Source organism: Pseudopipra pipra, chromosome 21, assembly GCF_036250125.1.
Source record: "Pseudopipra pipra isolate bDixPip1 chromosome 21, bDixPip1.hap1, whole genome shotgun sequence".
Classification (NCBI taxonomy): domain Eukaryota; kingdom Metazoa; phylum Chordata; class Aves; order Passeriformes; family Pipridae; genus Pseudopipra; species Pseudopipra pipra.
Genome location: NC_087569.1, coordinates 8,719,018 through 8,744,400, shown reverse-complemented (window position 1 = coordinate 8,744,400; position 25,383 = coordinate 8,719,018). Strand labels below are relative to the sequence as shown.

General features: G+C 48.6%; 1 protein-coding gene across 1 annotated transcript in view; it reads right to left on the bottom strand.

Annotated features, from left to right (window-relative positions):
- YPEL2 (yippee like 2) overlaps positions 1-22,185 on the bottom strand; it is a 33,735-nt gene extending 11,550 nt beyond the window's left edge. The window contains exons 1-2 of the mRNA XM_064678007.1: positions 22,103-22,185; positions 10,453-10,764 (exon numbers count right to left, since the gene is read on the bottom strand). Coding sequence (XP_064534077.1) covers positions 10,453-10,569 — 117 coding nt within the window. The 5' untranslated portion in view covers positions 10,570-10,764; positions 22,103-22,185. The remainder of the gene's footprint in view (positions 1-10,452; positions 10,765-22,102) is intronic.
- Positions 22,186-25,383: the final 3,198 nt, after the last annotated feature.

Here is a 25,383-nt window from a genome sequence, read left to right as displayed (position 1 = left end):
TATGCTTGTGATCCCTTCACTGGGACAGAGCAGTGCAGGAGGAGAAGTGTCTGAAGAACTCCTGGGCACGGGGGCTGTGCCAGAAGAATCCACCCACCCACCCATTCAGAAGATCTGTGATCATTTATTTCCCACCATCGAGTGCACAACTTTAGTTTTTGAGCTGCTCCAGCCACCTGCACAACACTGAATGCAAGATTTATCTGTTCTTGCTGCTGATTCGACCCTTAAACATCCAAGGGTGAGGTGTTCCCATAAAATACACTTTGAGACCTCTAAGTAAGACAAAGTGTGATGTCAGTGCAACTGGAGTGCACATGAGTCTGTGTATGAAGATATGCCCCAATCCCCAGGCTCTCCTCATGCTCATCCCACTCCCTGGAACACTTAATCCCAATTCCTACCAGCTGTTATCCCACCTATCAGCCAACATCCCACAGAAAGCTCTGCCTCAATGGCACCTTTCAAGCCCTGTTAATTATGGCAATAATGGTTTGAATAAGAAGATTGACCCTGCAGTGTGTTCAGAGGAACCACCACACCAGATGTATGATGGCTCTGCCAGGAGGTTCCCTAGGAGTCACTGCACAGTGGGAAGAAAATTGGAAAATACAATAAAATCCCTGCTGCAGATCCTGGGGCTGCCCTGGCCAGCACGAGCCACTTCAACCACCTCCTCACATCACACTCAAGTATTTCCCAAGGGAGCACAAGTTCAATTACTTGGTCCCTGTATCCACACAGACCTCAGAGAGCTCCTCAGGGCTCATTAATTCCACCTTGTTCTTCCTCACAGAAGGGGCAGCCCATGATCAGATTAAACAGAGATTCAATTTACCTCCCATTACACCAGACACAGACCCATGTCAAGGGAAACAGTTACATTATTCCACCTCAGAATGTGCACAGATGTGACCTTACCCTGTTCCCACTGCATTCCTGAGTTTTAATTGAGTTTTAACACGGGTCCTTAATGCTATTTAAAGCCCAGAATCGATATGGAATTAGTGGACCAAACTCATCTCTGAAATAATTCAATTAATTCAGCACGGCCTTGTTCCCCTGCAGTTTATGTTGCTGTGCAAACACACAGGGAACAACCCCAATGTTCCATCCTTGGAAAAGCTCCATCCCAGCAGCTTCACACCGTGTTTGTGTCCCAGGTGAAGCAGCCTATGAGCAGGAAGGTGCTCAGGCTGGGGAGATGAAAGGCTTTTATCCAGTTTAATGCTGGTGGGAGATGTGGTGGCAGTTTTTTATCCTGCCTCCTGGCAGCAGCAGGTGTCCACCCAACCCTGGCATTCCCTGCTCCTGGAATGAGCTGGGTCCTGATAAGAGCCCTTTGTCCAGACAGGAACCCACTCAGCACTTTCACCACACAGGAAAGGTGGGGAGAGACCAGACAGTGCAAAAGGTCTGAACACACAGCCATGAACTATCCCTAATCCTTATCCCTATCCCTACCCTTATCCTGTTGGCATCACTGCCATGAAATGCTGCTTGACAAAGGCTTATGGTGACACTGCCAGAAAAAAAAAGTCAATTAACAGGGCAAATTATCAGTGCCTGAAGAACCTCACACTTCCACTACATCCCACTTTTGTTGGGAAAGCATCAATTCCTGCTCTGCTGTGAGGGGAGAACTTTCAGCCCTTGGAACATCCATGTTGTGTGAGCCAGGTCCGAGTCCTCCCTCCCTGAGACTGAAGGGCAGAGTTCCAAAGATGCTGAGAGGAGGAAGCTGAAGCCTCTTCCATCCCTACTCCAACCTGCAAGAGCCCTTGTGCTCTGCAATCCACGTGTTCCAACACCCCCCTCCTGATCCTTAAAACACTCAGGAAAATTTAATTACCAGTTATTTTTAAATAATCCTCAAATTCTTTTTTTTTTTGGTTGGTTCAGTTTTCCAAAGTGAGATTCCCCTCATCCCCTCACGCTTCCAGGAGCTGAAACTAAAAAAAATAAATAAATATAAAATCCTGGCTGTTCACGAGACTCCCAAAAACACTGTGGAAAAATGCTGTGAAAATTAAGAATGCGGCTCTGCAGAGTTATCTCCAAAATATCCCTGCTGCCCAGGAGGATGATCCCGTGGGAAGAGCTGCCTGATCCATGGGAGCCGTGCTCGGCCACACGTCAGCGCGGCACGAAGGTGACACCGACGGCCCCGCTGCCCCCGGGCACAGAAACTGCACACAGGGATTTAAGTGGGTCAGGATCCGGGGGCACATTCCCAGTTATTAATCCATGTGTCACTGTCCATTAGCACCACGGGGGAGGACAGGAGGTTTCTCTCCAAGGGGAGATTTTTTTGGGTTGCAGCTGGAAGGAGATCTCTGTAATTAACGGAGATCGGTGTTTAGGGAAACACAAATTGCCCCAGATCCAGGGCTTTGTTTTGCCTCGAGCACATGGACTTCTAACACAAATTAAGCTGAGCCAAACTCTATAAAGAATGGCAAAATTCAGAAAATAGTTGCCATCTACTCTGTGCCCTGGTCCCTCACATGCCTGGCAGGCTCTGCCTCAGTTCCATCACAACACTGAATTCTCACCGTGTTATCACAAGCCCTGTGCTATTCCCCCTCCTTCCCAAAGCCCTGGGACCCTGGACTCTGTTCCTATTTATTTTGAAATGTGTTTCCAGCTCGCAGACTTCAAAGTGGAATTTCAAAATGTGAACGCTGAAGGCTCAAACCACTGAAGGCAAACAAAACGAAAAAAACCCACACTGAATTTATTACTTCCGTAAAACTGCACAATATTTCGGGGCTTCTCTTGTGATTTCGATGGTCTCTGGTTGCTGCTGCTGTTGTTGCACTTCAAAACTTGACTTTAAGATGAAAAAGGATAGAATAAGTAGCTACAACAGCATTTCCAACAGCTGTGATTGCCATGGGAACACTGCTGTGTGTTTTAAGAGAGGAGACTCTGGGTGGAGTTTCCTTGTCTGCTCCAGCTTCAATCCTTCCCCTTCCAGTTCTGCTGGATGGGAAAAACTGCCAGGCCCAACAGCTCCCTAAAACAGATGTGAAGCCCTCTGACAGCATTCCCTGCTGCTCTGAAATAGGAATTACCACCAGAGACTCCTCCTGAGAAGTCAGGGCCTCCTCCCCAGGGGCAGCAGGTGAAACCCCCTCACCCTCCAGTGTGAGTGTGACATTTACAGTTTTTACAGCAATAAATCACATTAAAAGCACACTCTCTGCACGGGAAGCTCCCAGGGCAGCTCCCCCCATCAGCAAGCCTTGGATCCTGCTGGCATTCCCTCCTCTTCCAACTGGACCCCCCCCCAAAACCCAGGAAGGCTCAGACCTGATCAGCTCCGTGCTCCAGTTGTTCAGGATTTGCAGCAGTTGCAGCACAAACCCTGAGGATTCACTGTCCTTCGTCCCTGGCAGTTCCCTGGATAATAAATGGGAACAATATTTTATTTATGCCCAGGTCATCAATTCTTAGGCAGAGGAAGCAGTAGATGAAAGGAGAGCTGTTTCCACAAAGAAAGTGATGGATTAGAAAAATCCATTTTTACCCTGTTCTTCTTCCTTGACAGGGAATTCAAAACTATTGTGATTTATTACCTTTTTCTCTCTCTTTTTTTTTTTTTTTTTGGAAGAAAATGAAATATTTTAAAAATCACACACCAGTTAATTGCTGTATAAACACAGTTATACAAAGAGGTACAAAGTACCTCAGGCTTGTTCTATTAAACAACCACATCCTGACTAAATAAGAGGCCTGATCCTGCCTGTCTTTGATCCCACTATGGATCCCAGGGACTTGTAGGGTAAATCCCAGAGGAAGCAATTACACAGGACAGAAAGGTCTAACTGAGGTGGCTGGGCTGTGGAATAGGCACCACAAATTCTCATGGCACAGCTCAGATTTCATATCCTGACTTTTTTTCCTGCAAAGGGCATCGTTTGTTTATTCCCTCTCCAACACAGGCTGCTCAGAGGGGCTCAAACAAAAGACCCACTGCAAACCCCAACCTGTCTGGAAAAGGCCCTGGTGTGAGTTTGTCTCCAAAAGTTCACTCCTGCCTAATAAAAAAATCGACCTCCTGTGAAGGAAAAGGCCCAATTAACAACCTGAAACAAACTGAAAGCCTCTCAATCCACATTTAATTCTAGAGTTAATTTAATTTTAAACTTCAGGGAAGCCAAGAACTACAAGACACCTTTTCCCTCACGTTCACAGCAGCGAAATGGGAAGTTAAAAAACACTCAAACTTTGCTGTTCATCACTTACAGCTCCAACTCTGATACTTGCAATTAAGGGCAAGCTCTGAATAATACCTGGAAGTGGCAACTCATTAGGGAACAAGAGCTGAAAAGCAGGATCCAAGAGCTGCTGGACAGCTTCTAGAAATGTGCATAAAACTGATAAACCTGGTGCCTGAAGAGCTACAGGAAATAAATGAACAGTGCAGGGCTGAGCCAGGGAGAGCAGCACAGTTATGAAATGATGTGCTGAGAAGATGCTACTGCTGAGTCTGAACAATGAGACCAGCCCTGTCCCCATTCCTGAAAGGATCTTGAAATGTTAAAGATGGAGAAGAGAACCACAAAAATTAAATGGAACTGGGAAAAAAAAAAAAGAGATTGCACCATGACAAAGTTGAATCTGTTTAGCCTGTCCAAAAAAGTGATTAGGAGTGATCTTGGTGACTGCATATCCCAACCTTTTACAGCAAGGAATAGGAGGTACTAGAGATGTATTTTATTAGGAAAAGAAGAAAAATAATGGCCAATGACAGGAAGCACAAGTCAGACAAACCTAAATTCAAAGTCTTTGATTTTTAATGGTAAGGATGATTAACCACTGGGAAAAAATGGCCAAAGGGAGCAGTGAATTTTCCCCCTTGAAGTCTTCAAATGGAGACTAAATGCTTCCCCTGAAAGAACTGCTGCAATCCTGATGAAATGCACTGGCCCATGTTCCAGGGGAGGTCAGATGGGATGATGGGATGGCTCCTCCTGGCCTTAAGAGTTCCTTACCACAGAGCTGGGAACTTAAATTCATATTTGGGAAGACGCAAGATCTACTTTCAAAGCAAGAATAAAAGCTGTGTAATGAAAAGTAAGAACCTGACCCACGAGAAGGGAGTACCCATCTCAGCTCACACACTGTTTTTTCCCATGATGGAAATGCAGGATTTTTTCTTGGCTTGTCTTGAACACTGAAAGACTCCTTTTTCCACTAGATTAAAGATCACCACGTTGTAATTTCAGGATTATTGTTTCAGATTCTGTGCATGTTCCCCTCACCCAGAAAATAATTCCTTGTCTTCAAGGTGAGCTAACACACAAATACCAGCTGGTTCCTGGGAAGCAAAGCACCAAGAACATTAAATCTGGTGCACACACAAGAAAGGAAAAAGCAAAGAGCCGAACCCAAAAGCCCAACAACTGCTGCTCCACTTCACCTCCACGTGGTGCCTCAAATGCTTCCAAGCAGCTGAATTCATCCACTGCTTAGCTGGACGTTTCACCAAAGCTTCAGATCCTTTTAAAGATCCCCCAGTTGCAACATGGAGCAAAGTGTGATGTTTTCAGAGTGCCCCAAATCTCACTGAGGGGCTGTCGGAGGCTGGGAAGGAACCAGACCACAACTGACTGGGAGTGAGTTTTGCTGATAAACCTTTCAACTCCTGACTGAGAAGATCAAAAAGAGCTTCTAAGTGCTCCCTCATGAACAACCCAACCCCATGTGAGAAAGTCAGGCACACAGGAGTCCTGTATTTTCCCTAAATTCTCAGTGCTGGAGGAGCTGCAGCCCTTTGTGTTGAGGAATTGCACATTCCTGTTCAGCAGAGGCTCCACGCAGACATCAAAGGGAAACACTAAACCTCCTCACAAGCCTTTAGGCAACTTCAGAAGATACATCACTGCATAATGTTTAGCAGTTGGATCACAGAAAGGCAGGGAAAAAAAAGAAACTGCAGGACGCCCACAAGACATTCTCCACATATTTCCACAAGCAGGGACGTTTCTGCTGAATTACTGTTCACATGGCAAGAGAAAATCAGCAACCAAGACACTGATGTGGCAGTTCTGGCCTTTGCATCTTTCTGCTCTTGTTCCCATCCTTTTTTTTTACTGGGCACCAATTACACATGGAACTGAACAGAAAAAGGGCTGACAAAGCTGGAATAACACAGAATAAGCAGGAATCAGCATCTCATCTGCCATTTTGGGAAGGAAAAGGTGCTCTTTGCCTTGCTGAATGTCTGTTTTGTTAACTGTTCCTCCATGCCCCACCAGAAAATGATGCAGAAGGCACATTTCTCAAGAAAAGCCCCTCTGTCTCCTTTCTGGAGAGCTTTTGCCACCATTGATTGTGGAATTTATATTTTTCTTAAACATTCTCCAAGCCACGGGACGTTGTGCCTGGGAAGGACAGATGTAACAAGAAGTGGCTTTCACTTAATTTTTGGCAATTTGGAAGACACTGAAACGTGCTTTTTAAGTACAGTCCCCTGGCACAGTATCTTTGTTTTTACAGCAAATCCACGGAGGAGGATTGGGACACACTGTACCAACCTGGAAGAGCAGACAGGACCTGCTCCAGAGCTTTATCTTCCAAGCAGACTGGACAAAACAGCAGCATTCCAACTGTCCAGGTGGGGAGAGGAGGAACAAAGACACCCAGTGACTTACTCGAGGTCACACAGGAATCTGTTGAGTTCCCAAAGTCTCAGTCCACTCAGGCATTGGAAAAATCAGTGAAACAAGAGCATGTACTAAATTTGGCACAGCCTTTTAAATGATGCATTGCTGCAAGGGAACAAGAACCTCCAGTCATGCTAGCCCAGACACCAAAGGAAAAGTAGTTACTCAGCTCCACCCAATCTATCTGATCACCTTCCTATTTCCTGAGTCAATAAGGCCTTTCTTGGCCAGACAGTCCAACCCACAATTTAGATCTTGTTACAAATCAGACCCACTAAACCACTTTCTCCCCAGGGCTGCAGAAGATAAAAGGCCAAGTAAGAAACATTTTGGTAGCTGGGCTTCGTGTAACAGCTTTGGATTTTCTTAAAAGCCTCAGCATTGATTATTTTCTTTAAATAGCAATGGCTTATTGAGGAACCTTCTACCCCTTTCAAGGCACAAGGTTTTCCTTAGGTAGAAAAGAAAGCAAAAACTGCCCTGCCAAGGCATATTTGTCAAAGAGTTTCAGATACCCAGGGCTGTGACTTTGAAGTCACAGTAAGTTAACATTGGTACTGAAGGGCTAAGAGGGGAAACTCGGGAGATGGAGAGGAAATAAAGTATGGATTGACACAGAACAACCCTGGGATTCAGCTCCAGCTCCTGTTTCAGCCAAGGGCATGAGCCAGGGCTGCAACCTGTGTGTATGCAGAGGAGCTGAAAGCTGAGGGCAGGCAGAGCAGCCCAGCTCTCCTGTGGGCTCTGCACAACTTGGGGCAAAAGGAACAGAGGAATTAATTCCACGGAGCCAAACCCTGCTGTTATATAAAAGCCTGTTTTCTGGGGAATGTTTCCAAAGATGGTGTCATTTGGGCTGTTTTGATTCAAGTGACAGTCAGCTTTAGGATGAGATACACCACAGGCTGAGAAACACTCCAGTTTGCAGAGTCTCCCACTCCCTTTTCCATCCCCACGGCGCTTGTTCCTTCCTTCCGTTTGCCACATTTTCTTATGGAAAACAAGCACGACAACTGCACAGCCTGGTTCTTGATGCTGCCACAAGGCTGTGATGAAAGAACTGCACAAGGCCTCGGGGAGATGTTTCCAACTCAAACAGATCAAACACCGGCTATTTAAGTTTGCCTGGGAAAGTTTCTACACATTTTGGAAGCCCCCCCAGCCCCCCCGAGGCAGGGACTGTTCTGTTGAACAGCCACTTGTGCAAATCATGGTTGCAGCACAATTACTTTCATAAGGTTTTCAATTATACAAAGATGTGCCTTGTTAACGTCTACAACCCTGAGAAATCAATCCTAAACCCCCAAACCCTTTGCTAGTGCTCCTCCAGCACTGTGGCCCCAACTATTAATTTACACCTCAGTCTAGAGGAACTTTTGGAAGGAGCAGATCCCACAGCTCACCGGAGTTAACACCTCCACAATTCACACACAGCCTTATATTGTGCTTTCCTACTTTCCCTCATGCCTGTATTTTAGCAGTCAGCATTCCTGGGCAGTTTCTGCAGGACAGAAGCTAAAATTCCAAGCAGTTGGCAGCACTGGCACTGCCCTGCTGGAAGCTCCTCAGCCTGCAAAGCTGGCTGCACTGGAGCACGGACATGGAACAAGGAGGGGAAGGAAGCACCGAAGGTGAAAGCACTGGGAATGCACAGCCTTGTGTTTTCCCTGGCTGGGGACCAGCCACCTCGAGAGAAAAAAGCAGAGCACAAACTCAAATGTGCAGCAAAAGCAGCAAGGAAAACAAGCTCCTTCTTCACCCAACGAAGCACCTTCTGTGTCCCAACACAAAACCCAGGGGATCAGCTCTCCCAGAGAACAGGCAGGGGAGTCACTGCCCTGTTTTCCTGCCCCACTCACCGAGCACAGGAGCCTGAAGTCACCCAGCTGTCCCAAAAGGCTGAAGGTATTTCCCCCCCAGGGCACAGACTGCGGTTACATCTCAAAAAATTTACATTTACATTTCAAAACTCCTTTCTGTTGAGGAAATGCACAACCTCTTCCTCTTTGAAGGCTTTGCAGTCCCTCAAGGACAGCTCTGAGAACCACTGCAGTCGTACCAGGACACGAGAAGCTCCAGAGCAACATCCTAATGGGAATCATGTCTGCTCAGAAACTGCACAACCCCAAACTGGAGCAGTCTGCCATCAGCATTATTCATCCCAGAATATTTAAATTCCAGTTTCTGGCACGGAGACAACACCACAGAGGTAACACATCAACCTGGCCCACGCAACAGCCAGGAGAAAAAAAGGAAGGAGACAGACACTGATGGGAGGTGACGGGTCTGAGCTCCCACCACGGAAATCCAGCAGGATCTCCACGGCTGCTGGTGCCAACCCTGCAAGGACAGATGCCCTCAGTGCAAGGTGACACCTTGCAATCTATTCTGTGCCAGCAGGAAGAGGGGAAGCACTGCACACTTTCCCAATGGACACAGCACCTCTGTCCCTGGTGATCCCAGCCTTCCTCCCGAGGCTGCTCCAGGAAGCTGAGCCGTTTAAGTTGCACACACAGAGCTCACAGCACCAATTTCCAGTCACCTCAGCTCATAAATCTTTCTGCTGTGTCTGTTTTTTCTGAACACAGATCTTGTAAGCTGAATAAACTTTACGGAACAGTTATTCCAAGGCAGCCGAATCCTGGAAGCTGGAGGCCTGACCACAGCCAGGCACTGCAGGCTCCAACACACACTCGAGGAAGTTTAGTTTTCACACTTCAGAACGAGATCCTCTTACTGCCCTGCTCCCTCTGCATCAAAGGCCCCCGATTTATCAGCTCTGAAAGCTTTTAATTTACCTTATCCTCGAGACCCTTCACCTTCTGCTCAACAGATGAGAACACAGGACAGAACCTTTGCACCCTCCCCAGCTCAGAGCACAGCCCACCACCCATCCCTGCTTTTTCACAGCAAAGTGTCCTGGTAATAGAGTGGCAAAAATATGAGGGTTTGAGCACCAGCTCAGGAGTCTTTGGAACCCACCCCACATTTTGACAGAGGCACCAGAGAACCTTCCCTCAAGTAGGGCCTTTAGTCTTGTCTCTTGATACAGCTCTGAGTTTAACAGAGACAACTTCTCCTCCAAACCACGGCCATGCACCAACCCCTTGGCTCTGCTGGTGGGTGTGTACATGAACAGCAAGTACTGGGAAGGTGACTTCCACAGTCCTGACCATCGGGGAGGTTTCCCAGCTGGAAGTGAGAGGGAGGAGGCTCACAGGAAGGGTCAGACCACCTGTAAGCACTCCAGAGGGCTGGATTTGGAAGCCTGTCTCCACTGCTGTTTTCAAGGTCATAGCATCATAGAATATGCTGAGTTGGAAGGGACCCATCAGGATCATCGAGTCCAACTCCTCCCCTGCACAGAACACCCCGAGATTCCCACCATGTGCCTGAGAGTGTTGTCCAAACACTTGAACTCAGACAGGTTTGGTGCTGTGACTGCTGTCTGCCCTGTGGGAGCCTGTTCCAGTGCCCAACCACTCTCTGGGCAAAAAACCTTTTCCTGATATCCAACCCAAACCTCCCTGACTCAGCTCCAGCCGTTCCCTCGGGTCCTGTCACAGTCACAGGGTGAAGAGATCAGCACCTCATGAGGATGCTGAGGACCACAATCACTTAAAACAAGAACAGCAGCTCACAAATAGATCCTTTGGGCTGAGGGCCCACTTTCCAAGTGAAAATGGAGCTGCTGGGTAAGGCCAGGCCCTTCCATGGCAGGTGACCTGGAGCGGGAGCCGACGCACCTTCCGCCGCCCGGGCGAGGTCGGGAACATACCTTGGAAATGAGCTCATCGTGGTTGGCCAGGTGAGCCCGGCAGTGGATGCAGCTGTAGGTCCTGTGGCACGAAGGCAGATACGCCTGGAAAGTCTTGGACCTTGTCATCTTCACCATTGGAGCCACGGAGCGCTGGGGGAACTCGGGGGCGGCCCAGGAGGCACTGCCGCAGGACGGGTCGCACGGGAAACACCGGAACACGCAGGTAAAGGCCGTGGTTTGGCAGGGGATGGGTGTGTGGGGCGGGCTCCACACGCTGGTGACGCTTCAGAGGAACGGACTCGGGCACAGGAGAGGGGACTTCACACAAACCTGCGCTCGGAAAACAAGAGACACCGCGCTCAGCTCACGGAGGTGACAACGGGTCTCCCAGCCCACAGGATGGTTCAGGGTTTGATCCAGGGCAGGGAAGAGGCAGAGCAGTCAGGAGACAGGAGTGATGTCTGTGGATTAGATCAGGAGCACAGATATTTATTCACAGCTCAGCAGTGACTCGCTGTCTGCCCTCACCTCTCCCTGCTGCCATTATCTGCCATCTCCCTGTCGCTCCAGCCCTGCAATCTCCAGTCACTCTTCCAGCACTTAATGGCTTTGGAAATGACTACAGAGGTGCTGAGATGACTTTCATCAAGCCTGGTCTCCCAAAGACCTCTGGGGAACTGCACATGTCAAGGCCCAGCTGCTGACAAAGCCAGAGGAAAAGTGGGGACCAGAGTCAGCCCTGCCACCTCCTGTCCTGGGTCACTCACTGATGGGACACCCCAGAAGCCCACAGGAAAACTGGGAGCTGGACTTGGGTTTTCTCAGCCACCAGGTAAGCACATGAGTCACCAAACCAGTTTTTCTCTCCATTCTGCCCTAGTTTCCACATGGGAAATGGAGGATTCCTGCATTCCACTCTCCTTCAGAACTCCCTGAAAGCTCTGAAGGTTGAAGCCACTCTATAAACTGCACTCTAGTACTTTATTTTTTTTATCTGAACATCTGACAGCAGCCAAAGCAAGGCACAGCCTCTGAAGACTATTCCTGATAGCAAGAGACAGTTAAAAACCCTATTCAGGATGGAAACACCATTTTACAGTGCAACATCATCTGACAGCACCTGCAAGGCAGCTCAAGGCTGGGTCTCTCCGTGTGGGCAGAAATCTCTTTTTCAGATCCCACACCTATAAACTACAAATGCTTCTTTTGAGGATGGAAGAAGCCTAAAGGAAGAAGGTCCCTTTCCCTGATCCATGGCATGCATGCACTGCTACAAATTAATCATGAACTCTGCCTGCTCCTCCCAGGAGGATTTCCCTTTCCATAAAACATGTGATTCTGTTCAGTTTCTGAGCCTGCACTTTGTACATCAAACACTGGAACAACACCAACTACTCCCCTACCACCACCACCCGCCCCCAAAATGAGAACACCAAGAAATAACCCCCCTCCACTTGACCTGCAGTGGCAATTCCTGAAGTGGACAAAGCACTCGGGTACCAAAGTGGTGTTTATGGAAACTCCCTCTTTAACACTTCTCCCAAGGTTGGAAAAGCAGATTCAAAGTATTTAAGTTGCTTCTGGAAGTGTGACCCACTGAACCAACTGCTCAACAGGGGGGGGGTGACACCAGTATGACAACAGGACACTCGTTTTTACCTCTTTTTCCTAAATATTTTTCTCCTGCTCTCCAGGAGGCAGCTCCCTCACAGTCAAATGGGAAAAAAAAGTGTCTTACTCATCCATGAAACTGCTGATAGATCATATCTATCCTGATCATAGCAGTCAGCACTTCCACAGCAGTTTTCATTCTTAAAGCTCTTTGCAAACACCAACTAATCAGATTAACCTTTTCCAATTAAAGTTACAGCCCCAGCTTTGCAGGGCCCATCCTGACACAGAAGGGTTCACTTCCCAGCCTGCCAGAAGCTAAACCCCCTCAAAAGGGGGTCTTGCCATGAATTGATCTGCCCCCCTTGCCAAGCAGGCTCCCTGGGCACTGTTTGCTCCACAGCTGCACCTCTGGATTTCAGCAGGATTTGTCTTTGGCTCTGATCAGCAATCAGACAGTCCTCACCTGTATCCTGCCCCAGTCCTCCACGGGCACCAGGATTTTGGCAAAACTGAGTCAGCTTTGCATCAGAGCATTGAGTTCCCCTCCAAGGTGAGGAGCACTTTGAGGACTGCACCCTAAATTTGCAACGGGGCAGAAACCAGATGTAAAACAAGGCAGAATCCTTCCTTATTTTCTGCTGATTAGGTGGGAGGAAAAGCAACACCTCCCAGCCTTCCTGAACTAACCAAGGGCCAACCTTTGCAGTCACAAGGCAACAGAACCATCCCCAAATTCCAAGCCCCTGATTCAGCAGCTGCTCTGTTACATCCCAGCCCTGATGGAGCTCAGAACCTGGAATCTGGGAGCCTCCAAGTGCACGGAAGCAGGAGACTAAGTGTGCTCCTTCTGGGGCCAAATGCAATCGGATCCCCAGGCACGGCACCGAGCCCTGTCTGGGACACACGGATTCCAGGGACAGACCATCTGGAGCAAAGCACGAGCAAGGGCTGGCAACCACTTCACCTGATTCCTGAGTGAGAAACCAGACTGAGCCTAAACCTTAGCCCTGACTGAGCCGTAATGAAATGGTGCAATCACTCCTTTACTGCACCACGGATCACTAAATACACCCAGTTTTACCTCTTCCCTCCTATACTGTCATGCCAAACTTTCCTTTCCTGATCAATTGGAGAACCCACAGGCCCCCCTGAGCCCACTGGAGACATAAATGAATCCCAAGCAGAACAACACAACAGCAATCCCTTAATTTGGAGTTTGCTGACCCCTCTGTCCAGGCCTGCCAAGCATCACTGCCCCAGAACAATGAGTAAAGCAGGAAATCCTACAGCTGCATTTATCTGACAGAGAGATGAACACACACAGAATTATCTGCTGCACACAGCTTTCTGCAAAAGCATTTCATGAGCATTCATTTGTTTGACCTCATAACACACTTAACGTCAGCAAAAACATTTGACCTTTCAGAGAAAAGGAAAAAAAAATGAGATGATATCAGAGCACAGACTAAGATGAACTGCAGTTCCTGCTCTCTGGGCTGTGCTGAGGAGGCAAACTCCATTTCTCTGCTTAAGGCAAGGAGGGAATAAAGATTTGGGAGCCAGGATCTTGGTGGGAAATGTAGTTAAGGAAGTGCCTTGAATAAAAACTTCAGGTGACCATCACTTATAAAGCCCTGCCTTCACCCAGGGCTCAGCCTGGCAGTTTGATCACCTGTGCTTCATCTGCCAAGAGCTCTGTCCTCATCACAGTATGAGAGAGGAGAGAAAAACCACTAGGAAATGCATTCTTACATCCTACAAGCACAGCCAGCAGCTTGTAAGGACCCACTTCTGTCTTAAACATCACCTTGAGATGTGTTCAGGACCATCTGTGGCTCCCAGAAACACTAAAACCAACCTCCCGTATTTTTTCCACACTAGTGACAAACACATTTGAATTAAAACACAATTAACAGCTAGTGGTGCAGTCATTCTGCTGCAGAACCAGGGCATGAGGATGAACTTAGGATGTGCCTCTGGTTTTTAGAATGAAATCTGTCTCTGGGATGGACACACTTGAGTCAATGGAACAGAAACTTGTGCCTATTAATTAGTTCACAACAGGTTTAGACAAAAGGAAGGAATTCTAAAGAAAAAGCTTTCAATTTATTGTGGTTATCAGGGAGGGAATCAGCTGAGTGTTCTGCTTGCCTGCACTGGGGGTGTTGGGGCTGCTCTGCCTAATCCTGCTGAGTTTTAAGCAGATTCAGCTCCAGGAAGGGAAAAATCATGACACACATTTCACCATTCAGGCAATTTTTGGTTCAGAATTCCCCCTCCACCTGGGGGTGTCCAACACCCACTTTCCACACGAAGCTGTTGGCGATTCAGGAAACACAAAAAAGGAGAAAGTCTGTGCCAAACACTTGCCAGACAAGGCCACTGCATGTCCATATGTCACATGGCAGAGACCAAAACCAACACCCACAAGTCTCATTTTGAATAGAACCCATTTGCAACGAGGGTCAGATGCAAATGTTCCTGTTCACTGTGGCAGGACAAACAACAGGTTTGTTGGGTCTGAGGCTTTGTTTTATGGATTATCTGATTTTAAAGATAAACTTTAGCCTGTGAAATGTTTATTGGATTATTCCAAATGCTACAGAAAGCTGCCTGTAACAGCTCTGGAATAATGCAGCTATTGGGAAATTCAACCTTTCTTCCTTGTCTCTTCTCATTAATATAGAAAGAGCTTGAGATGTGCTTATGCCCAGCACAAGGAAAGCACAAAAGGAATTGGGTTTGGAGAGTTTTCTGTGTCTAGAAGGTCCCAAACTGTGGCTGCCTGTGTTGCTCCAGGGTCTGAGCACGATTCTAAGAAAATGCCTGAGGTAAATACACTCCTTTATCAGGGTTTTCTTGACAAAAGCTGCCTTAACATCACTCAGTGCACTGCAGTTTGAAGGAGGAAGGCTGGTCTCTAATTGAGGTCTGGGTTTGCTGCCCAGTTTTCCTTCCCTGTGGAATAGAAATTATCAGAATGTCAGGTGTTGGACCCTCAGAGACACCTGGCACAGCTCAGGAGCATTTCATCCCCTGGGGATGGAGCACAGCAACAAGAGCTCCTGGTTTGGGGCAGTTTGGGGCAGCTCTGGAGCTCCTCAGCACCACAGGACTGTGACAGCTCTGGGAAAGGGGAATCGGATCGGCTGAAGGTGGGAGGGTGGGATGTACATTGGGAAAGGCCTGGAAGGAAGGATGAGCATTCTGAATTTAAACATGGAACACAAGGGAAAGCCAGAAAAGGAGTTAAAACAGCAGATGGGTGAACACAATGTGCTTTACTCCTTCAGCACCGAGTTGCTGAAAGGAACCAATTTCAAACCCTCGCTGAGGTGACACTGGAAGCAGCTCAGCTGCACCAGCACAACCAACAGCAGTGACATGAACCATGAGTGTCCTTCTCTAACACCTTGGGCTCCTCCAGCTCATCCTCCAAAGGCTGGAAACAGGAAAGTAACAAAAGAAATAGCAGAAGATGGTCAGGAATCCTCTGCGTTTACTTTTATCAGATGCAGGGACACAATTACAAGACAAAGAATGGAGCAGGTTCCTCACTTATACTTCCTTCAACAAGGAATATATTTAACCTCCTTTGTCCCTCTGGGTATCTCCTAGCAAGGCACTTCATCTCTGCAGGCTGGAGACAACATCCTGCACCACGAGGGAAAAGAGGAAGGGAGGGAGGGATGGAAAGATGGATGGAAAAAGGTGATACCAATGGCAAACAACATCCCAATCATCTGCCAGGAAACCACTAGAGGGCCTCAAGAGGAGCTGCAGCAGGAGGCAATCCCAGACCGTGTGTCCATAGGGAGCCCAGGATGGCAGGGTGCCAACCCCCTGCACCTGCCGTGCCCCACATACCACAGGCAGCCCAGCAGGACAAACCCCACAGCGTTACCCTGCTGAACAGCCAGAACACCAAACCCCAAAAAACTGGCACGGGGATTATACCAACCACATTTCAAAGGCTGGATTTGATGAGTTTTGTTTTTTGGTTTTTTTTTAAGATCAGCAATGTGTCACTTCATGGTCCCTCACAGCTCTCCTCCTCAAAAACAGACACTGCACCCCATAACAAACCCCCTGGTCTCTCTCTGATGGAGAGACTTTCTATCAAGATCACACAGAAAGTACAGAAAAATGAGTTGAAACTTCAAAGGAACAAAGAGCAAATTTTAAAACTCACTTTGGGTTAGAATTTCACGTAAGTCTGTCTGGCTTTGTCACTGTGCAGACTATTAATCCATTGAAATCCATTAAACTTATTAAAAACAAAGTAATTTTAAAAAAATATTTTTTTAAAAATCAGTTCTTTACACAGCTGATTTACTTTCTGGCAATTTGGAGATTGAACCAAATTTAAAAGTCTCACTTATTATTTTTTTTAATAACACCCACACCAGCACATTTTCAGGTTCTCGGATGCAACCACGTGGTGAGAAGCAAGTCCAGAAAACTCCTGCATTCCAAGCAAAACCTTTCTTGTATGAACTACAGCACTCAGAGAGCTGGGAAGGGAAGGGACAGGTTAAAGTAACCCAGGGAAGATGGTGCAGAGATGGTTCTTTCAGAACTGCTCACTCACCTCTCCCTGAGGTTCAGAGCAAAACAACCCACTCAGCCACGCCACGGACAGCCCTGGGAAGCAAGGAAGGGAAAGAATCCTGGAAATTTTAATAAAATTCTTTCCAATTTCATCTCAACAGGCACAGGACAGCCAGGACAGGCATCACCTCACAGGCCTGGCTTCTTAATTCATTACCTTTTCCAGGCCTGTCTCTGAAACCACAGGAACACGGAGCGCAGGATCCAGCCTCTCCCGAGGAATGAGTGACACCTCTGGCTGAATTCTCTTCCCACTCTCCGAGGGGTTGCCTGGCAGCAATATCTTTGCAATGCAGAAGAGGCTGTGCTGCTGATAAGGAGCAGCATGGCAAGATTAGAGCTGCAGGCTGCCCACCTCCAAATCCAACACCTCCAGCCAAACCCCGTGTCCAGCTCCAGGAGAGGCACCGCAGCTGGGCAGGACTCATTGGAAACAAGGAGCACTTATTTGTGCTCCTACAAGCAAATCTCACAAAGTGTAACACACAAATGACTCCATTTCCTCCTTTACATTTTGCAAAAGTCGTGCCAGCACCCCCAGGATGGGGTGACAGCCCTTCCTTCATCTGAAGCAGCCAAAGAGACAGGAGATAATCGAGTGAGGGAACAGCAATGGCTCCAACACACTGTAAAACACAATTCCTCAGCTCAGGAAAGCCCCACATTCAAGGGATGGTCACATTTGGAGCCACAGATCAAGGCCTTGGCCAGTATTACCAACGTACAGACTTCTACAAAAAGAAACAAGACCCTCACTTTGCTATTCCAGCACCAATATGAACTAAGGCATCAAGGAAAAGCTCTTCCCACCCAACTGACCATTTACTGACAAAATGGAAACACTCTTTATCTTCCCAGCTTCTCATCTTGATTTGTTTTAATTGCAGAACAGTCTGGCTGTCCAAATCATCTCCTATCATTACATTTTTTTTGGTGCTCCTTAGATGGCTCTATTATCTCCCTTTCTGGCAAATGCAGGAATGACTAGGATTCAATTAATTGGGTCTGCTGGATGGATCATCTGTTTCCCTGATAAAAGCTGGGTACTGACAGGGAACACGGTGAGAACATTTATCTATTCCAAGGATCCTTCCAATATCCTCCAAGACACTAAAGAAGGATCTGCCATAGCTGCCTGTCACGACTCATTATTTGCAAGCTGCCCTTGTTGAGCCCTGGAAGTTTTCACCTGCTCACAAATCCTGTTTGCTCAGAGGGTTCTTCCCAGGAGCACCTCTTCCCTGCCCAGCAGCTCACCTGTCACAGGACAGACAGGGATTTTACTTTCTGCTCTGGTACATCTCACTCTTTTCCCAGGAAAGCCAAGGTGGTGAATTCTGACCCATCTCTGCCAGAAACACTTTTTATATGCAACAGTTACTGTACTAACAAGGGACAAACTTCCCCTGGCACTTCAGCCACTGTCCTCACCCTCCTTCAGCAACACTGTGTCAAGGGGGCAAAGTCAGGTGAAGATTTAGAGCCTGACTCTTCACATGACAGACACTTTATAACTGAATCTAGTTTAAGAAGGTCAAGTCAGCTGTTACCTTGCCAGTTTTTGTCATTAGTTCCTCCTGGATATCCTCTCCAGCCTGGATGTGACTGCCAAGGTACGTGGACTGACTCACCCTCACAGCCCTGCCCGATGTTTGAGATGGGAGTTCCTGGGGCTCTCGTGGAGATTTCTTATTTCCCCACAGTTAATCATTAACTCCAACTCCTGTTTTTTTTTTTTTTTGTTTTGTTTTTTTTTTTTGAGCTGCTGGACAGTCTGTTTTTAGTAACATCTTGCCTGAGCCATCCTTTAGCAATATTTCATCAGTGAAACCTCAATCTCCCAGAGCTCCAGGGCTCCGAAATGCCCAGGTCACACCACGGTTTTGTCCTCGCGCTGCAGCGAGTGCCAACGTGAAACAGGAGAAGGGAAGAGAGCTCTGACACCACTCTGCCTTCCCTCCCAGTGGATCCCAAAGTCCTCTGAAGGGCAAATTCAAAGCATCCCCAAGCTTTTGAAATTTTAAGTTACTTCTTTTTGAGCCTTCGCTCGACCGCGGGAGTTTGGTTCTGTGCGAGTCACGATGTCAGTGGGAAAAAAAGAGTCAAAAACCAATTTATTTTTGTGAATCGGCAAAACACCACACATTTTAATGTGCCATACAACACCTGAGCAGGTGTAAAAGGACTGATGTCTAGCTGGATGTGTGAGGAGACAGGAAGGCAGCTCCTACACTCCCTTACCTCCACTGACTCACACTGCCTGGCACTATCATCTGTTAAAGCAAGAGTGAAGCAGGGATAATAGCTATTTACTAAAAACAGAGGAGTGTGATTAGCTTTAATTAGCATTGTCAAGTGACTTGAGATTGTCAGGTACAAGATGTGGGAGAACTAAGTCTCATTAATTATGTTATTTCCTGCAGCCTTAAGTGGCTTGGCCAGTCCAGTGACGCTTCCGGAGACAGGAGCTGCTCCTGATGTCCAACACATCCCACTCCAGAGGGGAAAACACTCTCAGAAAGGCCTGGAAGATGTGGCTGTTGAGTAAAGGGTCACAGAGAAGAAGAATCAAGAACAATCAGAGCAAGAACAGCTGCTGGCCCTGACAAATGGGGACAAGAAGGCAAAGTGACAAGGCAGAAAACGGACTTGGAGAGAACCAACTGCCAAACTCCAGGGAGGATGAAGAGCAGGGACCAGTGGGGGCAACAGGGAATGTGATTCAGGCCCAGGACACAGCATTTGTGGAAAAACGTATTTTTATTCTCCTAAAAAAGACCAACCATAAAATGCCTTTGTTTTGGGAGACAGAAATCCAGATCCTCAGTGGGCATCACACCACCAACACACACGATGATTTGTGAGCTAAAAAACCTGTCCTGAAGAACTCAAAAATCCTTGAGAAGGAATAAGCTCATCTCTTCATGGACTAGCCTTGGCTTCTGGAAGGCAAAGGAAACCTGTCCTTAGCTGCTAGTTACTGTGATTAGATCTGGAAGAGAAGACCTGCAAATAAACAGGTACAGAAAAAGGGATCCTGAAGGACCAACTTACAGGCCTCTATCAAGGAGGGGGGAAAAAGAAAGCTGAATATCCTGATTTCAGTGTGATAAATAGACCCTGCTCCCCTGTTCTGCCTTGGACATCCTGATCAGCTTCAAAGCAGCCAAGAGAACTGAGTTTCTCCATTCCAGACTCCACTCAGTGACCCCTCCTGAACCTCTCTGCTCCAGCACTCCACAGTTGACCTCTAATGAAGACTCTGCTTAAGCTCAAGCAAACAAACCTCTGCCAATTAATGGGCAAAGCCCAATGAAAGCCTGGCTTTATTGGTGTCTCTTCAAGAGGCTTCCACGCACGTGGTGATGCAAGAACACGAAATAAATGGTTTTTGCTCCCCTGCAATCCTTGCAATGCTTTTGTAGTACCACAGCAAGATCAAGGAGCTCCCACTTTCTAAACTGCCAGCCAGGACCTACCCAGAGTGACCAGTTCCTTAATTAAATTCTCTCTCTGCAACAGGTACTCATTCCATGAGTCAAGGAGCTTTTGAGGGAATGTGGATTTACAGGTAGGGATGTTGTCTTCCTCAACACAACCCCGACTCAACTACACTCACCAAGCAGCAAAGAAAGGAAATCCCTTTCTTAAAATCTCTGAACCTGGAGGACATGAGGGAGCTCAAGGCCCAACACAGCTCTGCCAGTTATTCCAATCCTGGCAATGTGAAAGATACACCTGCAAAGAAAGCTAAAAAAAAAATATAAAATAAATAAAAGATGTACTTGACATCTTCATCAGATGAAAGCAATGTCTCTGCCCTCCCCAGAGCATTCCCAACCTCAGCTTCAAAGCACAACGCTCACTTGTACACGGCCTTTCAGCAGGAAACAAGAATCAGGGATCCAGGGAGAAAAGGAGAACATCTTAATTCCCTATTCCAGCACTGCAGTTACACAGCAAACGAGGTTTACAGGGAACCAGAGGCGTGGATCCAACACGACGAGAGCTCAGAGAAAATCAGTGGGAGTGCTCTGCAAGAATGAAGTCACAAAACACATCCTTTCCAGGCAGAATCCTCTCACGGATTAGAAGTCAAGCTCCCTCAGTATCTGCTTGTTTACAACCCTCTAACTCAGCCCAGGCCTCTCTGCACTGCCCAGCATAAGCTTTAAGTAACTGTAAACGCATTAGGAGAAAATCCTCCCCGGCAGCAGGAGCAGGCCCCGAGGAAGGCACTGGCAGCAGGGCAGGTGTTGTGTGTGTGTCCCTCCCTTCCCAGCCGCTGTCACCGGGCTGACAGGCCCCTGACAGGCCTTCCTCGGGCTGTATTTACACACAGAGAAAGGTGGGGGCAGGTTCGCTCCAGTCAACTGCAGGAGAAGGAGGCGAGGACTCCACTTCTTCCCTCCCCCCCCCCCCGTTAAAATCACGTTATAAAGCGCAGAGTTTCAAATCGGTTTGGCTTAAAAAAAATAATAAAAAAATAAAAATCACCGTTAAAACCTGAAGCTACGACCCCGCAGCTCGCCCCAGAGCTGCTCCCGTCACCTCAGACTTGGGGATCGAACCCGGAGGTTTCTATGGAGGCGCACAAGCCCCTCACCCCGTCACCCTGCAGGGCTCTGCACGGGAGGAGGCTGCTACACCCTCAACCAGCGGCGACAGCAGCCGCACAGCCCGGCCGAGCCACCCTGCGCCTGGTTTCGGTGCTCCACGAGCCAAAAGTGCCCGGGACAAGGCCGGGAATGCCCCTTCCAAAGGCTAATCCCGGTGCCCTGTGCCACCCGTGCCGTGATGTCACCGCCGGAGCCACCGCCTGCAGCGGGCAGGGCCCGGTCTCCAGGGGCTCCGGAGTGTTGGTAAATAAATACAGAGCTGCTGCTGCTGCTGCTGCTGGTGCGGGACACGGGCAGGACCGCCCCGCACCCGGAGAAGATGCTGCACCTCCCGGGGGTCCCATCGCGGGGGTCCCACCGCGAGCCTCCCGCACAGCTCCGCGCGGGGCCACCGCGGGGGTATCGTGCGTTTACAGCGAGATGGGCGGCGAGGAAGGACCGTCCCTGCTCCTCCTCCTCCTCCTCCTCCTCCTGCTGCTGCTGCTCCTCGTTGCCTCCCGGGGGTCCCTCCCGTCCATCCCCAGCCGGGGGGATCCCACCGACCCGCTCCCGCCTTCTCCCGCACACAAAGGCGGCCGTTCGCCCCTCGCCAGCCCCGGGGGCTCCGTCAGTGCCGGTGAAGGATGCGGGGGGAGCCCCCCGGGGCCAGCGAGGTGGATGGAGGGGGGGACGCGGCGACACACGGACACGGCGACACACGGACGCGGCTGTGGCGCAGCTCCGCGCAGCCACACAACCCCAGCCGCCCCGCGGGCCAGGACCCCCCCAGATCCTCGGCTGCAGCCCCCCCAGCGCTGTCCCCCCTCTCCCGGTGCCTCACTCACCGCGGCCGCCCCGAGCGCGTCCCGGCGCGGAGCGAGCGCGGCGCCGCCGACGCGCACAGAGCCCTCAGCGCCGCCCCCGCCCGCCCCCCCCCCCGCCTCTTATACCCGGCCGCGCGGCTGAGCGGCAGCGCCGCGGGCCAATCGCCGCCCGCCGCCACATAGCAACACGCCGCCCATTGGCCGCGCGCGGCCGCAGCCCATTTACTGCGAGCCAATGGGAGAGCGGGGGCTGGAGGGGGGGGGGGGGGAACAGGGGGCGGGAGCGCGCCCCGCGCGCGCACGAGGGCGCGCGCGCGTGGCTCTTAAAGGGGCCGCGTCCGCCCGCGCGGGGAAAGGCGCGGGGGGAACCCTGGTTGGGAGGGATGGGGGACGCGCGGGGTGGGGATGCTCGGGGGGCACCGCAGCACCACGCCATGGCCCCCGCGGTCCCGCCCCTCCCGGGGTCCCAAGGCCAGGGCTGTGGGCGCTTTCCAGTGGCTGCGCGTTATTTGCGACCGTTCCTGCGCGGGTAACTGGCGTTAATAAACGGCGGTAATTAGCGGTGCCTGCTGCTCCGGGGTCGGAGCAGTTCCCAGACGCAGCCCGAAAATCCACCAATACTGCCCCGGCTTCTCCGAGGACTAATGGCAAAATGAAGATATTCCGTATTTCTGCTGGAAATCTCCATCAGCTCCATCCCACGGGTTTCTCCAGCGGTGATCTTGGGAATCTTGTGCCCAAACACCGCAGCTGTGCTCACACAGCCCCAGTGCATACACATCTGACCCCGAAAAGGGCAGGGGCACAATTAAAAGCCGCCCTCTCCGAGCACCCTAATTAAGACACGAGCTCCCAGCAGCTCCAAACAAGGTAATTTGAAGGCTTTTTGGTCCCAGCACACACAGCTCAGCATCTGAGTGCTAATAACAGTAATTCATCACTGTACAAACACAGGTTTAATAATCCCAGGCTGGTTTGGGGTGGAAGGGACCTTAAAGCTCACCCAGTTCCACCCCAGGTTGCTCCAAGCCCCGTCCAACCTGGCCTTGGACACTTCCAGGGATGGGGCTTTTAATTAATGTTTCCTCTCTCCCCTTTCCTCACAGACAAGGATGAAAGTTCTACATCTTCTGGGCTGAAAGATATTTGCTTTATGAGCTTATTCTTGCTCTAACACTCTACTGCTTTAGCAAATTCTGAATATTTTAAGCAACTCTGCAGTAACTGGTAAATTCCTAATGACTGAAAGGGCAATGACCAGGTTCAAATGATAAATATATGGAGTATATATATATATAAATATATATAAATATAAGTGAGAGGTGAGAAAAGGCAATATTTCTATTAGTTGTGATATTCTTTCTTATTACCTGTGGGTAGAAATACAACCACCTACCTTGTGATATAAGTTAAATCTATTTTTTTTTCCATACCCCTCTGATCCCATTACTAAGCAGGTGCCAGCTGGTTAAAGGGTTTTTAAAATTTAAAAAAATGACATTTTTCCCCCTGTACACTTCAAATATTCCATTATTGAAGATTCAAGCACCCAGGTAGTCAGTAGCTGTTAAATACACTCTAAAGAAGAAAATTGCTGCGTTGAAATTCAGCTGCACTGAACATTTCTGGACAAGGTTATCTGCAGGAAGTGGTGACAAACTTTGCTTGAACTTTAAATCACCCAGACTTGTGGAAAGTAACCACAAGAAGCCACCAGCAAAATAAGTTTGCATCATCAAGAGACTGCTTGATGCAGAGCAGTGAAATTGGTTCTTCTCCCACCTCTGCAGCAGAATTTTCAGTTTGCTGATAAATATACATTATATTTACAAGGTGAACATCAAGATTCTTTACATAGATACAAAGGTTTCTGCTGTAAGAAGCCTGGTTTAGGGTGGTGATTAATTGGAATTATATTGATGGAAGTTCAGCCTCACCACGGGGGGTTCACACAGAAAAATAACACCATAAAAGGCCAAAATTTCTTCTTTAGGTTCTAAATCTACATAATTTACAAGAACTGGAAGGTTTTTAGGGGTAGCATTGCTTCATTAGCAGCATTTCGCTGCCTTTTGAAAAACAAAATGCTGGCTGGGTTAAATGCAACTTTCTCCTTGAGGTTTCAAGTCACTTTTTCACATTTGATTCTGGTCACAGAGGTTGGTTGCAAACTTTTCCAGCACAGCTTGAGCAGCACCACGAAACTTTTGCTGGGCTGAGCTTGGGAGAAATTTATTCATTTTTTTTTTTAAAAAATAAACTCTGAATTTTGGCTCTAACCCGTAACTTTCAACTAAGCAGCTCAGCAGGATTTTTAAATTTCTCCATTTGCAAACACCCACTATTTTTTTGGAGCCTGAGCAGCACAGCTGCTGTTTCCCTGCTCAGTGGGAAACCTTTTAAACCTTTATTACCTTTAGACCAGAAAAGTCCAACTGATAAAGCATCACTGCCTGGGGGGGGGGTCACTTTTACCATGGCAATAGTGAGAGGGGGGAATATCAGGTTGATGCCTCAACATTTCAGTGCTGCACTACAAGTGGTGCTTAAAATCTGATCAAAACCTCAGTTTTTGAGCATTCCCAAATTCTATTTGCAGCTGGTGCTACTGGCCTTGTCATTAAGATAGACAGGATCAGATGAGGTTTCTTCTTCACTTGTAAATTGGGAATATTTCAGACTTTTTCAGAAACATCCTCAAGCACTTCAGGTGTTTCCATCAGTGACAGAAGCAGTTTTTTCTTCCCTAATTTACAGCAACCTGTAATTGTTCCCCAATCCTTCATCTCATCCCCTAAAATCACCAAGACATCAGATGTGAGGCTGTAAAACTCGTTGCCTACAGCTGATCACTCCTATTCCTTCCCACAGGAAAATCCCAGGGTTTAGAAGTGGGAATCCCACCACCCCTAAACCCACTGTCCAGCTCAACCAGCCCCAGAAAACTCGGGACCTGCAGAGCCGGACGAGCCTCCGGTTTTAAGCCAGCTCTGCCCTGCAGGTTCCCCATCCCTCTGGCTGCTGGGAATTGCCGCGTGGAGCACAGAATTCCCTGGAAATCCAGCGGGAATGCGCGGGGGATGCGCGGGCTGTGGCGGCCTCCTGCGGCAGGAGGACGGTAGGGACGGAGCCGTGGGTTTGTTCAGGTTTGGTGGCTCGTGTTTCCTGCACCAGTTCATCCGTTCTCCAGGGGTTTTATCCGTCCTCTCTTGCTCATCAGTGGAGAAAATTATATTCTGAATATTCTTTGAAATACCTGCACTTCGAGTCTTCTTGCTTTGGGTAAGAAATCCAAATTTCTT